General features: G+C 42.1%; 1 protein-coding gene across 1 annotated transcript; it reads left to right on the top strand.

The window, feature by feature from the left end:
• The first annotated feature begins 321 nt into the window (after positions 1-321).
• Positions 322-12,130, top strand: LOC136446712 (uncharacterized). Its single transcript, XM_066445196.1, has 4 exons — positions 322-830; positions 4,058-4,248; positions 7,428-7,589; positions 11,097-12,130. The coding sequence occupies exons 2-4, from the start codon at positions 4,060-4,062 to the stop codon at positions 11,133-11,135; spliced, it is 390 nt and encodes a 129-aa protein (XP_066301293.1). The 5' UTR covers positions 322-830; positions 4,058-4,059; the 3' UTR covers positions 11,136-12,130.
• The last annotated feature ends 517 nt before the right edge of the window (positions 12,131-12,647 follow it).

Raw genomic sequence — 12,647 nt, forward strand, 5'->3', positions numbered from 1 at the left:
GCCAGCTACTCATCTGCATCTCTTGTCCCTACGTGCTCCATTGCCCCGCGGGACATGTATAGTTATTGATGTTTTGGACTAACTTCTGCCCCAGCTATCAAAGTTCCCAACTATTTCAACTGAGGACACAAATAACTTTTGCCTTCCAGCGTTACAACGTCTAGATACACAACGTGCATTGTTCTTATAGGCATCGCCCACTAGATACCATTAATTACATTATTCAAAAACACTTAATCACTTTGGAGAGCGGAGCCCACAAACGCCCCTTCTCCACTTATTGCTAGCACTATGGGGGACATAGATTGATGTGGACGTAACGTTACGTATACCCGTAATCTTGTCAGATATTTAAGTATAATCGAGCGGGAGGGAATTGTGCTTGGCCAAATCATAAACGACACTTGAAGGAATACTAGACAGGTAACTGATGGATCCCTCTGCAGTTCTAAATGCTAGCATCTTTTATCCCTTCCAGAATTGTCCAGATGTAAAACTTTAATAGGTTTCAGAAAATTCGAAACTCGGATATTAATCTATGTGCACATTTGATGGATGTAGAGAGTGGGCGATGTGCGCGTCCTTCGTGACTTTTCCTCAAAGGAGCAGGCAGAGATCGGCCTGGAAAACGCCATTCCTTCCCGCCTTATCGTCACGGAGATCTTTCGGGACAACCAACCAAGCAGAGCTGCTCTCCGGTGATCTGTTTAAAGCCTTCCTGCCGAGCCGACCGTGTTAGTCGTCTACAGGGCCACTAGAAGGCAGAGTGGGTGATTGGGTTTGTCAGAGTGGACGTTACTCTCCGCCGTCTTCCCTCTATTAAGGATACGGTAAGTGTTTTCTAAAAAGACGTCCATCTGGCTTCGTAATGTCTTAGATGCCGTTTGTGGTCGTTGTCGACGTTGTGGACGCGTGGACGTTGTTTCCCGTCCTCCCTGTCTTAAGGAAACGGTGTTTTCTAAATGATGTCTATACGGCTTCGTAATGTCTGTGGGTGTCGTTTGTGGTCGCTGTTGACATTGTGAACGTTGCTCAACGTCTCCCATCTCTTAAGGAACCAAGATCTTCAAACAGTTTCGTAATGCCTTAGAGTACGTTGGGGTGCCGTTTGTGGTCGTTGTCGACAAGTCCTTAAAGAGTTGTGTGATGGTGCGACCATTTAAGATCTACTTATTGTCTTATGATACATACGGGTGTCGTTTGTGAGCACGACGAAGCAACCGTCCTGAAATATGTTAAGAGTAGCGCGACCATTTAAGATGTCTAACCACCTTCTTAATGTATCAGAATACATTGAGATGCCGTTTGTAACCATTGAAAAATGTCCTTTTTGTGGGCTGGTGCGTCCACTCGAAAATAAGTATTTTGAAGGTACCGGCATTTGCCTAAGGAGGTCTTGAAGTTGTTTCATAAGATGTAAACGACTGTTCTTTTGGTTATGTAATCCTTAATAGAAACACGTATTTTCACTAGTCAGTATCAACGGCAGTACTATTGGCATTTTCATCGGAAGAGAAGACGTGACGGTGTCTTTCGGTACGTTAAAGCCCTACCGGTACGGTAACGATGTACGTTTTGGGATATTTAGGTTATGGAAAATCTTACATTTCAACGCGCTACTGTCGAAATCCAATGTCGCGTTAGGAATTACTTTAAAATGGTAAATGTTCGCGGTGGCTTCATGATTGCGAGTTCCTTCTCACCGCGAACATAAAACCACCGCTAAGATTTTTATCATGTCTCGTTTTCCCTTGTTTCAACCGCGAACTTAATACTACCGCGAACACGCCATTTTATCCCGACCTCGAAATTAAATCGCCGCGAATATTTCCCCTTTTACAGTATCTTTTAGTCTTCTTCATTTCGATGATGTCAATGTTTTTCGAAGGGATGGGGTCATTATTTCTTCAGGCTTAACACAAACCGAATCATTAGCGAATCATCAAAACGTGCATCAAAGCATACCAATTAGTAAATATTTGTTATTTGTTAATGAGGCATAATCAAATATTTAAAATCACTGTTTTTTCTGGAGAAAAGGTGTCGTTTATGTGCTATGACATCCCCGATTGTGTCGCACACTAAGGAGCATACTTCACTGCATGTAGCATCAATCATTCTGTAGAACGATCGTATCGAACCTGTCTAGATATTTTCTATATCTCGACAACCATTTTTTGTCGAGCTATGATACCTCGATCGATCGAACAAGTGTCTTCATTTGTCTTGACTCGAGGCGTCAGTGTCCCTCTGGGTGCCTCCATGTGTTGGCTTTTATCTGTGATATATTACACCGGTTTTTCTCTCTAGGCTACGGTTTCTTCCTGAAGCTCACGATGTCTTCGCACAAACCACATTTTTGGTGGAAAAAATAAGCTCTGTCGCGTTTCTCAGTCCTCGTACATGTTGTGGTTTAGCCGTACTCTCAAAGCAGATCTCTTCGGTGGTAGGACAGTTACCGTGGGCCAAACAGCGTCATCCTACAGGGGAGGGGGGGGGGGCTTGATATTGTTTGGCCCATGGACACTGTCCTGTTACTGTCATTGGAGATGCCAACCCAAAAGTTATCTCACATTCGGAATGTTCTCTTTTTCAATCCAGCCTCATAGCTTGGAGTTTATCAGCCCTGGTGAGGTAGATTAAGAATAGCGCGAACATTTGTAGTTCAGGCACAATTATGTTTTGCCTCAATTTTCTGCGTCGTTAATTTGCTAGAAATCTTAGGTCAGCCATAACGCTACAAAAAATTGTGAAGCTTTTAACTGTCGCATTTGGCCCACTACCAAGGCTTCGATGTACCAATTAACGTAACTGATTTCTACGATCTCATTTGGAGTAGCTCATTTTAGTGTCATTAACACAAGAATGAAGAAAGTTATTCCCGGAGCGTTTGTGTATCTAACATTCGGAACATCACTGAACTATGGCCATGAGCAAATTGCGTTGTTAAAATCACTCCTACTTCACGATTCATCACTAAGATAGCGACTATAACTCCCCTGAAGCTATGGCGTAGGTGTTGAAAGAATACTGCTTGCGTTCAAACTGATGTCCATCCACCCTCTCTCACTCACTCATAAAGTACTGACCTAGGTTATCTTGCAGGTGGCTACAGTTAGTGCAGTACTTTGCCCTTAGCTCGAAAGCGACTTTTGTAGTGTTCCTGGTACACACAGGTTACGCAACACTGCACCTGAGGGTCGAGGGTTCCCCTGGCATTGCCGTGCACTTATCGTCCCTGCTTCTGTAAAAGATTGTCCGCCCTGGGACGAAACGTGGGCCATTTCTTTTTACTTACTTAGACTCAGGTCCTCCCATGCCTAGAGGCACATCGGACAGCAAGCTGTCTAGGGACGTCCAGCTTCTGCTCTTCTCAGGATGACCCCCAGTTGGTTAAAGTCTTTCTCTTGTCTAGCATTTGTCGCTATGTAACTTTTGGTCTTCCACGTACTAAATGTTCTCTCATTGCACTCTTTGAAAATCGTGGGGGAAATTTCGGTGCACAGTGTTTCTCTCGTATTCTTACGGCCTTTGGACCTCAATTACCCTACCAAAGACCCGTTAGACCGGGAAACATTCCAATTTCCTGTTTCAAGGAGGAAGTCATCAGCAACTCATGGTTCTTAAGTCCTCTAGAGAGCCTTTATACTAAACGTACTGAACGCTTTTATTTTTCCTCTCGCGACTAGTGGAAGGCTGTCTGTGAGGAAGCAAAACTGGGTTGAGAAACCTTACAATTTTTCCTGTTGAGGAGGTCAGCAACTCATTGTTCTTATGCACATGTCTTCTAGAGAGCCTCTATTCTAAACGTACTAAAAGCGTCTGTCTTTTCTCTTACGACTAGTGGAAGGTAACAAAGCTGGATTGAGAAACCTTTCAATTTTTCTTGTTTCAGTGAGAAGATCCGCAGCCATGATGCGATGGTTCTTGTGTCTTCTAGAGAGCCTCTTTACTATACTATACTAAAAGTAGCGTATGCATGTCTTTCATGTCTCGAAAAGTGGAAGATTGCATGTAAGGAAACAAAGCTGTTTGACCCCATTTTCTTCTGTTGCAGCAATGAGACCCTCGGCGATGGCTCTGGCGCTTCTGGTGATGGCCGCTACCGTATGCCTGGCTCAGTCCGTCATGCACAACCACATCTTCCCCTGGTACGAGTTCAAGAGGGCGGAAACCGGCCGGCTCAGGAGGCCTGCGTCTGGGGACGAGTTCGACGTCATGCTGCCCGTGGAAGGGGCCTCTCCACAGGTACTGATGAATGGATGCGTGAATGAGTGAATGAGTGAATGAGTGAATGAGTGAATGAGTGAATGAGTGAATGAATGAGTGAGTGAGTGAGTGAGTGAGTGAATTAGTGAGTGAAGAGTGAATGAGTGAATGAGTGAATGAGTGAGTAAGTGAGTGAGTGAATGAGTGAATGAGTGAATGAGTGAATGGGTAAATGAGTAAATGAGTGAATGAGTGAATGAGTGAATGAGTGAATGAATGAACGAGTGAATGAGTGAATGAGTGGATGAGCGAATGAGCGAATGAGTGAATGAGTGAGTGAATGAATGAGTGAATGAGTGAATGAGTGAGTGAGTGAGTGAATGAATGAGTGAATGAGTGAATGAGTGAATGAGTGAATGAGTGAATGAGTGAATGAGTGAATGAGTGAATGAGTGAATAAACAAATAACTTGGAAGTTACCAACTGCATATTTGAAGGGACCAGAGAAACTCTGTGCAAATGTGTATATCTTATCCCTTTCCATTGTATTTTACCATGTATAATATTTAATCAGTAGACGTACTTCATCATTATGTGTACTGTACTTATGATCATGATCTCATGAGGAGGAATAAAGAACGAAGGAGGGAGAAAAAAATTGATGAAAGAAGGAAGGATAGTGTATATAAAAAGATGAGTGCCCAATCTCACTTTCCACTTTGAGGTGATGAAACTGTGACATTTGTGTGGAGACCTACCCATGCACTATCAACCATGTAATTTGTCGCATAAATGCGTGATCATAACATACATTGACATAAGACAAAATGCTAATTAGTAAAGAAAACTCAGGCTTACGAAGTTGTTGCCATTGATCTTCCTTAACAGTACGCATTAGCCTAAGGCATATGTCAATCAGTGCCAATCACGTCATCAACTCTGACAGGTCTCTGCAATAACAGACGTCACTGAACGTAGGCCCTGATGAAGAAATCGATCCTTCCAGGGGCGGTGCAATTAATCTATCACTTCCGGATCGTGACTTTCCTAAAGTCACCATCCATCCTTCGGGCACATGTTGATGATTAAAACATCGATCTGAGTCCTCTAGTGGTCACCTGATGCAATCAAACTGTCAGAGATATCTCCAAGGTTTTGTTCTATTTTGCGAGCGGTTTTGTCTGTCAGATAGAGCCATAGGTCCACGCACAATTTAGCTCCAATAGAGAAAACTCTTGGGGATTTTATATACACAAACCACCGAGGCAGAGGAAATGACATTCATGGTAAACTAAGCTTGTAAGAAATGCACTTATTCACGTAACCTGTGTATTGCGTGTCCGTTTGTCGTTCAGAAAAGAGCATTTACCCACTATCATTGTGCGTATTCAGTCCAATCTTCTGTCGATAACGCTTGTACATTCCTTCAGACCCTTGTAGTGCCTAGTGGTACATATGGCAGCAAGTCTTCTGTTTCAGAAGTAGGGTATATTTTGTACAGGGATGGGTTGCTAGCCCTTCCCCTTTAACATGCTCGAGACACATCCTCCAACACGGGAGTCCCATTTTTACATCCCTTCCGAAAGACGGGCGTAGTCCCAACCGAGATGTCCGGCCCAGGATTGAACCTATTGGTAACTAATTGTAACCAGCAACTCAACAGTGAGGCTGCTACAAGTTGAGCTATAGGGACATCCCTGTTGTACAATAACCCCTCAGTAAATATTGTGCTTCAAGACAAACATATCATTTACCATCTAATGTCCTCATCAATTTAGATTATAGCATCATCATCGCTTTTTTAAAACGTACTTTATGTTTCATGGATAGATAACGCTAATAGCCTGTAAATGTCTGCCCTGGTATATCCCAGTTGCTCTAGATAGGGGATAATGACCTCCGGGGTTTAAAACGCTTGTACACTGCATCTATCTATCTAACACACAGTATGATTATATCTTATTGTTATGGGTCTAATATGGAAAACATTGCTATTAAGTAAAGTAATATCTTTTCAACCCAGTGCACGTAGGATTTGAGGGACAGCAAAAAGTGGAATTGATGTACTTTTTCATGATAAGGGTACTTCTATTTCGGGGTCAAACCAGTCTTGTATAATGAAACAATAGAGATTTCAAGACATGTCAAATCAAGGAACTTCTGCCAACGCAAGCTCATCGAAATCGTGTTAATGATCTCTCCCGAGGTGTTGATTGACACGCACCGAGTAACTCGAATGTGACCCACCATTCGTTATCGGCTTGTAATCCACAGTACTAGCTGTCAGGCAGTTTCCGTCAACCAAAAATCATGCTCGATCCTACGGGAAAATATTAGCAACGTGCCTTTTCCTCACAGTCCGTGAGACAGTTTTGGGGCAGGTTGGTCTCCTGTGGGACAGGAGGAGGTCTGTGGATGATCTTTGGTGCCAACAGGGTAAGCTCCGAGTCATGACATGACCTGGTCAAGACGTCAGAAGAAGCTGCTATGAAAGTTATGCGGGCACAGGGGACTTACTAACAAGACGACTGTAAGGGATGCGCTCAAAATGTCAAAGCGATTTTTCAGTGTAATCTGTTTGGATCTACAAGTTTGGTACTCTCCAAGCAGAGGTTGGTGGGGAAGATTGTGACCTTTTTATCATATGCCTTCTATCTTTGGTGGGGAGAGCGGACAAAAAACGGGTCATATGATAAAAAGGTCACAATCTTCTCCTCCAACCTCTGCTTGGAAAGTACAATTGGGGATGTCGTTCTCGTGGGTTTCAGAGTGTTTCTCACATGTACTTAGAATGAAGCCTTATTGACACAACAGAGAAAGTACAATGGCTTTCTTACGGTCAATTATAACCTACAAAATTAGTTGCTGTTTATCGCACTTTTGTCATTCAAAAATTCAAAACCAATCGTTTTTTTCTCTTTTCCACAAATATGATGAACGGTGTTTTGCCACAGATAGATATAGAATGAAATAACACTGTTCATATTGTTTATGATTAGAGCAAACTCAAACGCCTCAACTTCGTTGTCTGCCACGTGTGTTGAATTTTGTTGCATATTGGTTGTACTACAACGGTTCATAAAAAGGTTTTGAATGATTTTTGTTCATGAAGGTTAGACGTCCAGGTAGTAAGATACGTCAAAAAATAGTTACTCAAGCAACTGGATAAAATTTTTGAAACAGTCAGAATTCAACTGATTTTGTAACTTTTCTAACAGAATGAAGACGAGACGGAAGCTGATCCCGGGGAGGGCGTGGCGCCGTACGGTGTAGACAGGGACGGCCTGCCTGTAGACGCGCATGCGCAGCCGGTACACAGCAGGCTCGGATGGATGTACGCCTGCTACAACCAGAAAACTGGAAAGTGGCGATTCTGTAGGGTAAGGACAAGTGTGCACGTCACTTCCTGTATGGTATTGCGTCACTTTCTGTAAGATATCGCGTCACTTCCTGTAAAGATACGTCATTTCCTTTAAAGCCTTACGTCACTTCCTCTTTTCTTTGTTTTTTGTGTGTGCTAAGAATGATAACATAGTAAAAGTTAACATGTGTCAGTTATAAACTTATGAAATCAGTGGGACTGCAAAACTTTGAACTTCGGGCAGTGTTGAAACCAAGCCCAAATGGACACATCTAAAATAATCAGATACACGTGCCTCAAAGCAGGGTCACGAGTGTTATTATTTTTCCCGTCGATTTTCAAACGTGTAAGAACACTGTTTAGAAAGCTGCACGTTCGATAATTCCTTACATTTACAGTTTTCCTCCCCCCTCTCACTGCTCTGTCTTTGCCATATTGTTACGTATTACTGTCATCTTTCACGGTAGATCTAGAAGTACGAAACAAAGTGCACTATGACGCGAGAGTGTGAGAGCCATAACGAACGCTCAACACTATCTAAAGATACTAGTACTTCACATAATCCTAGTCGAAAGCTAGAAACACCAAGTTGCATGGGTATAGTGCCCACCTATACCCTTAAAACATATCGGGTCACTGCCACACCAGACTTCAAAGCTTCACCGTAAACAAAAATTCCTCAAGCAAATTCAGAAGCTCGTTCCAACCACCTGTTTGCGGATTAAGGATCTGGCCTTTTGACATCGCTGTCCTTCCGGCATGAAATCTTAAAAACCTTAAAAAGGTATTCCTGATTGGGGTAAGGCCAAAAAGGTGGCGTCATCGGACCTGAAGGAACAGGGACCCCGTGTCCTTGGAAAGTATAAATCAAAAGTTAGTATTCATTGAAACCGTGCAGCTGTATGACCCCTGTGCGACCTTATGATGGTCACATCTGTGGCAAGAAGGACTGAAATGATAACCAAACGTCGTACGGAATGAAAAGCAAGTTTGTGAAACTAGAAGGCAATGTAAATGTGAAGGTGAACATACAGTGTTTGTTGAGTGCCAATATATTTCAGAACCCCGGGCCCATGCGTGACTTGGTTGAATTAAAAGCCCATTTCCATCGGATGGAGACCAATTTGTAACCAACGTTTGACTTGTGAGTTGACCCATAACTTTATAATTGTAATATGATCCATGATGTAAAAGTATGGTTTTAAAGACAGCAAAACACTAAAATCTTGCAAAACACATAAAATACGATATAACTACTGATATTTTTGGTAGCTCAACGTTCGCCGCAGTTTAAAGCGGGTATAAATTCGATTTTGCTGAATAATCTTCTACTTTGTAGATCTAGAATTAAAGACGTATTCAGTTTCGTCGTGTAGTCAAGTTAAACTCAGAAAACCAGGATATAGAATAAGGAGGTTCATGGTTCTAATTGCGGATGCGCAGCGAAATGCATTGTGGGTAAGATTGTAAAGGTGAAGGCCCCCATAAAAAACACATCTAGACGATGAAGTCTGAACATGTATAAAGAATGGTCGAGACAAGAGCTGTTTACAAATTAGGACCTTCATCTTTGACATATTACCCACAGTGCATTTCGCTGCGCATGCTCACTTAGAACCATGAATCTTCTTATTGACGTGGCCTTACAAAGTTGAATATATGTCCCCAGGCAAAGGTCACGCACTCGCACAAAGTATCACTTTATCCCTCTTCACGGTGCGTTTACTCCGACATGAGTCGATGGGTATCTGGGCGCTTCAAAGAGATGTCTCCAGTGAGAGTCAAAGCAGTTAAATAAATCACTTGAATAAAGAGAATGAAGCTGGCATCATCTCAACAAAGTATCTCGCTTGATAGCGTCAGAGAGAACTTGCGTTGAATCTAGAAATCTGGAAAGTAGACACTCAAGATATGATCTGTAGATTTACACGAAAATCACATTATAATTGGCATTGAGATATAAACGAGTATCAGAGAGTATTTATCAGTCAGTTTGTTTTGATATTTAGAATTAAGGATGTTCTAGAGAAACTCAAAATAGCCGTAGAAGGGATACACGCCCCTCTAAGTAGAGGGCACTGGGAATTCGCCTTTCGATAAAGATTCTCCAAGCGTTGTAAGATAGAGAAAAATCACCAGGTTAAAGCAATTCATTCACACTTCAAGGGAGAAGATTGTGCGCCAAGATACACATTCTTTGCGCCTTGTAGTTAACAAGACGCTTCCTGCAGGCTGTCTTCACACGGTCTTGAAAAGGTGCCAAAAAATGCTGCAGTCCCGGAAGACACAAGCTTTCAAAATGAAACTGCCACGCGGACACTGCGCAGGATTGCTAACGATAAACCCAGTTCCAGTTCTGGCGGCCATTTTGAAAAGTGTTCCTGCGAGACCACAGTCTAGCGGGATTGCACATGATCCTGCACAAAAGCAGGGCCTAGAAAACGAGAGGTTTTTATATACTGTACAAGCTACACCTTCAAATCATGTTGCAGTATTCGGTTCATATAAATGGCTAGTCGTTGGCCCATAGACGCGTTTTATACTTAGCAAACTTGAGACATATTTTAAGTCACATCGTAAAAATATGCCCTACTGAGCATCTCTCTGTGGGTAAGTAAATTTTGAGGCAAACCTTTGGTCAAGGATGTGATATCATAGACTTCTACAAATGGAGAAGCCCTGTAGGGTGCTGTTTTAAAAGGCACAGTCGGTGTTTCCGTTTTCGTCTCGTTCTTTTCAGGGAGTCCTCATTTCAAGCTGGTTCTCTGGTCAAAGATTCATTGTCAGGAATGTCTGCAAATGTGTAAACCACCAAAGGTATCATTTGAAAACCCACAGCGAATAGATCTTGTACTTTGACTGTTTCTTTATTCGTTCCGTTCTATCCATGGAGACTCGGGGCAAATGCATCCTGAAGCAAGGCTCTGGTCAAGGATGGATCGCCAGAAATGTGGGAACGCCCGATGGTGTAATTTTGAAACACAAAATCAATAGATCTTGTGCTCTTTCTGTAGTTGCTTTGTTCTCTCCAGGGTAACCCGAGGTAAGTACATTTGGAGGTGAACCTCTGGACAAGGATGCCTATAAGTGTGGGAAACCTCGAAGGTGTCGTTTTAAACTATAAGTTTATTGCAAGTTCTTGCCCGTAGGCTAATTGCAAATATCTATATCTGTATCTGTATCTATATAGCCGGTACAACCGCCATTAGGCGTAACACACCAGCTTCGCAGGCACGCGGCGCGGAAGCAGCTGGTCGATTGGTGGAAAGGGTCTAAAGCATTACCTTGAAACACATATTCAGTAGAAGTGAATAAATCCGTCCATATATGCAGCTTGTACTCTTTAGTACAAACCAGGCGTGTTACGCCATGAAGCGGTTTACTTTATACAACAAACAAAGAAACAAAGAAACAAAGAAACAAAGAAACAAAGAAACAAAGAAACAAAGAAACAAAGAAACAAACAACAAACAAAATTAAAAAAAGAACTAACTGTTGTCTTGTTTATCTGTCTATTTTTCTTCAGGGAGACCCGAGCAAGGCTGAGGACAGGGTCCGCTGGTGACGTGGGAATCCCATCATGCCCAGCGCCGCCGTGGCCTTGTCCGATTCCAGAATACGCATGCGTCATGGATTAACCTCTGACCTTCCTTAAGACATCAGCGAAGTTCAAGAATGATTCGAATTCTATGCTATGAAATTTGTTCCAGTTGTCTATAGTCTCTAACAATGTTGTAAAAGAGTATTTATCGTCTAATATTTGTCTATAGCGATATAGGTTATACACGTCATAGGAACATACATGATACAGTGCTGCATTGGTGCTTATGGACAATGACAATGTTTTGAGACCATAATAAGTAGAAAAGCTTTTTGGTGGATACCACTGTAGAAGATGGGGACTAAAAGGTGTTCATGCTATGAATCTATTTAAACAGATACGCAAGATACGTTGATGCACAAGATGCATTTTAAGACATTGTCATAGCAATTTCTTTTCAAATATGGCCACCTTTACGATAAAATGAAAGGTGGTATAAGAAACTTTGTGTCCCACTGACCGAACTTTTAAGTGTGTTTTCCAGTCAGAAAATGAAAACCAGACATTCTAGTCAGAACACAAAGTTTTTGTCTTGACACTTATGTCTACTTCTTCGTAGTCGTTTTTATCTACTGTTCGCACAAAGAAAAGAACCACGTATGTGCGTCCCAATACTGCCAACACGTCCCAATACTGCCAATTAGTCAAGAAATGCAGCAAAAGTGAAATCTTTGCCAAATTCTTTAAATACTCCTCAAAATTACTGCCAACACGTCCATATACTGCCTATTGGCCAAGAAATGCAGCAAAAGTGAAATATTTGCCAAATTCTTTAAATACGTCTCAAAATTACTGAACCGTCTACTCCACCGTTCTAAGCTCTCTATATATCGACTTTGTTAGGAGATATCTACTCGTGAATATGCGTGGATGCTACGATATTGAATGTGTTAAAGAATAAAGATATACCTTTGTTGAATAAAGGATATTGTGTCAAACTCAGTAAACATAAAACTGTTCCTTGTTCTCCGTGTCAATTGATTTACTATAGAACTAAGGGAGTAAACTCTGCAGTTCAAAGAGATTTCAAAAGGTAGCGCTGTTGAGTAGAGTTACTCAGGTGCTTACTATACAACGAGCTCTACGGTGGCGATGCTCTCAAAACAGGACTACTGGTTGAGGGATGAAGTCCAGAAACCCATGCATATCTCCTTAAGACTGATATTTGAAACAATAATGGCCTTTGGACCGCCTCTGACATGTTGATACCTCCAGCAAACACTAAAGTGTCCCGTCCTTGGTGCTGAATGCATGGTTTTCTTATAATGTTGTCTCCTCAAACCGCCACGATCTAAAATCAAAGCTTGAACTAAGGGAGTATATGCTGCAGTTCAAAGAGATTCCGAAAGGAAGGGCTGCTGAATAAAGTTGCCCAGGAACGTAATGCACAGTAGGAAAACGATGGAATAACACACAGAGCATGACTAACTTTTTGGGGGAAGCCCTATCTACTGCTTGCGTTTACAATGTGCACTT

Source organism: Branchiostoma lanceolatum, chromosome 13 (genome assembly GCF_035083965.1).
Source record: "Branchiostoma lanceolatum isolate klBraLanc5 chromosome 13, klBraLanc5.hap2, whole genome shotgun sequence".
In the NCBI taxonomy this organism is placed as follows: domain Eukaryota; kingdom Metazoa; phylum Chordata; class Leptocardii; order Amphioxiformes; family Branchiostomatidae; genus Branchiostoma; species Branchiostoma lanceolatum.

Bases quoted from the DNA above. Each gene is read 5' to 3' on its own strand.
- LOC136446712 (XM_066445196.1), top strand. From the start codon at position 4,060: ATGAGACCCTCGGCGATGGCTCTGGCGCTTCTGGTGATGGCCGCTACC. The intron at 4,249-7,427 runs GTACTGATGAAT...CTTTTCTAACAG, and splicing joins TGGAAGGGGCCTCTCCACAG to AATGAAGACGAGACGGAAGC. The intron at 7,590-11,096 runs GTAAGGACAAGT...ATTTTTCTTCAG, and splicing joins GAAAGTGGCGATTCTGTAGG to GGAGACCCGAGCAAGGCTGA.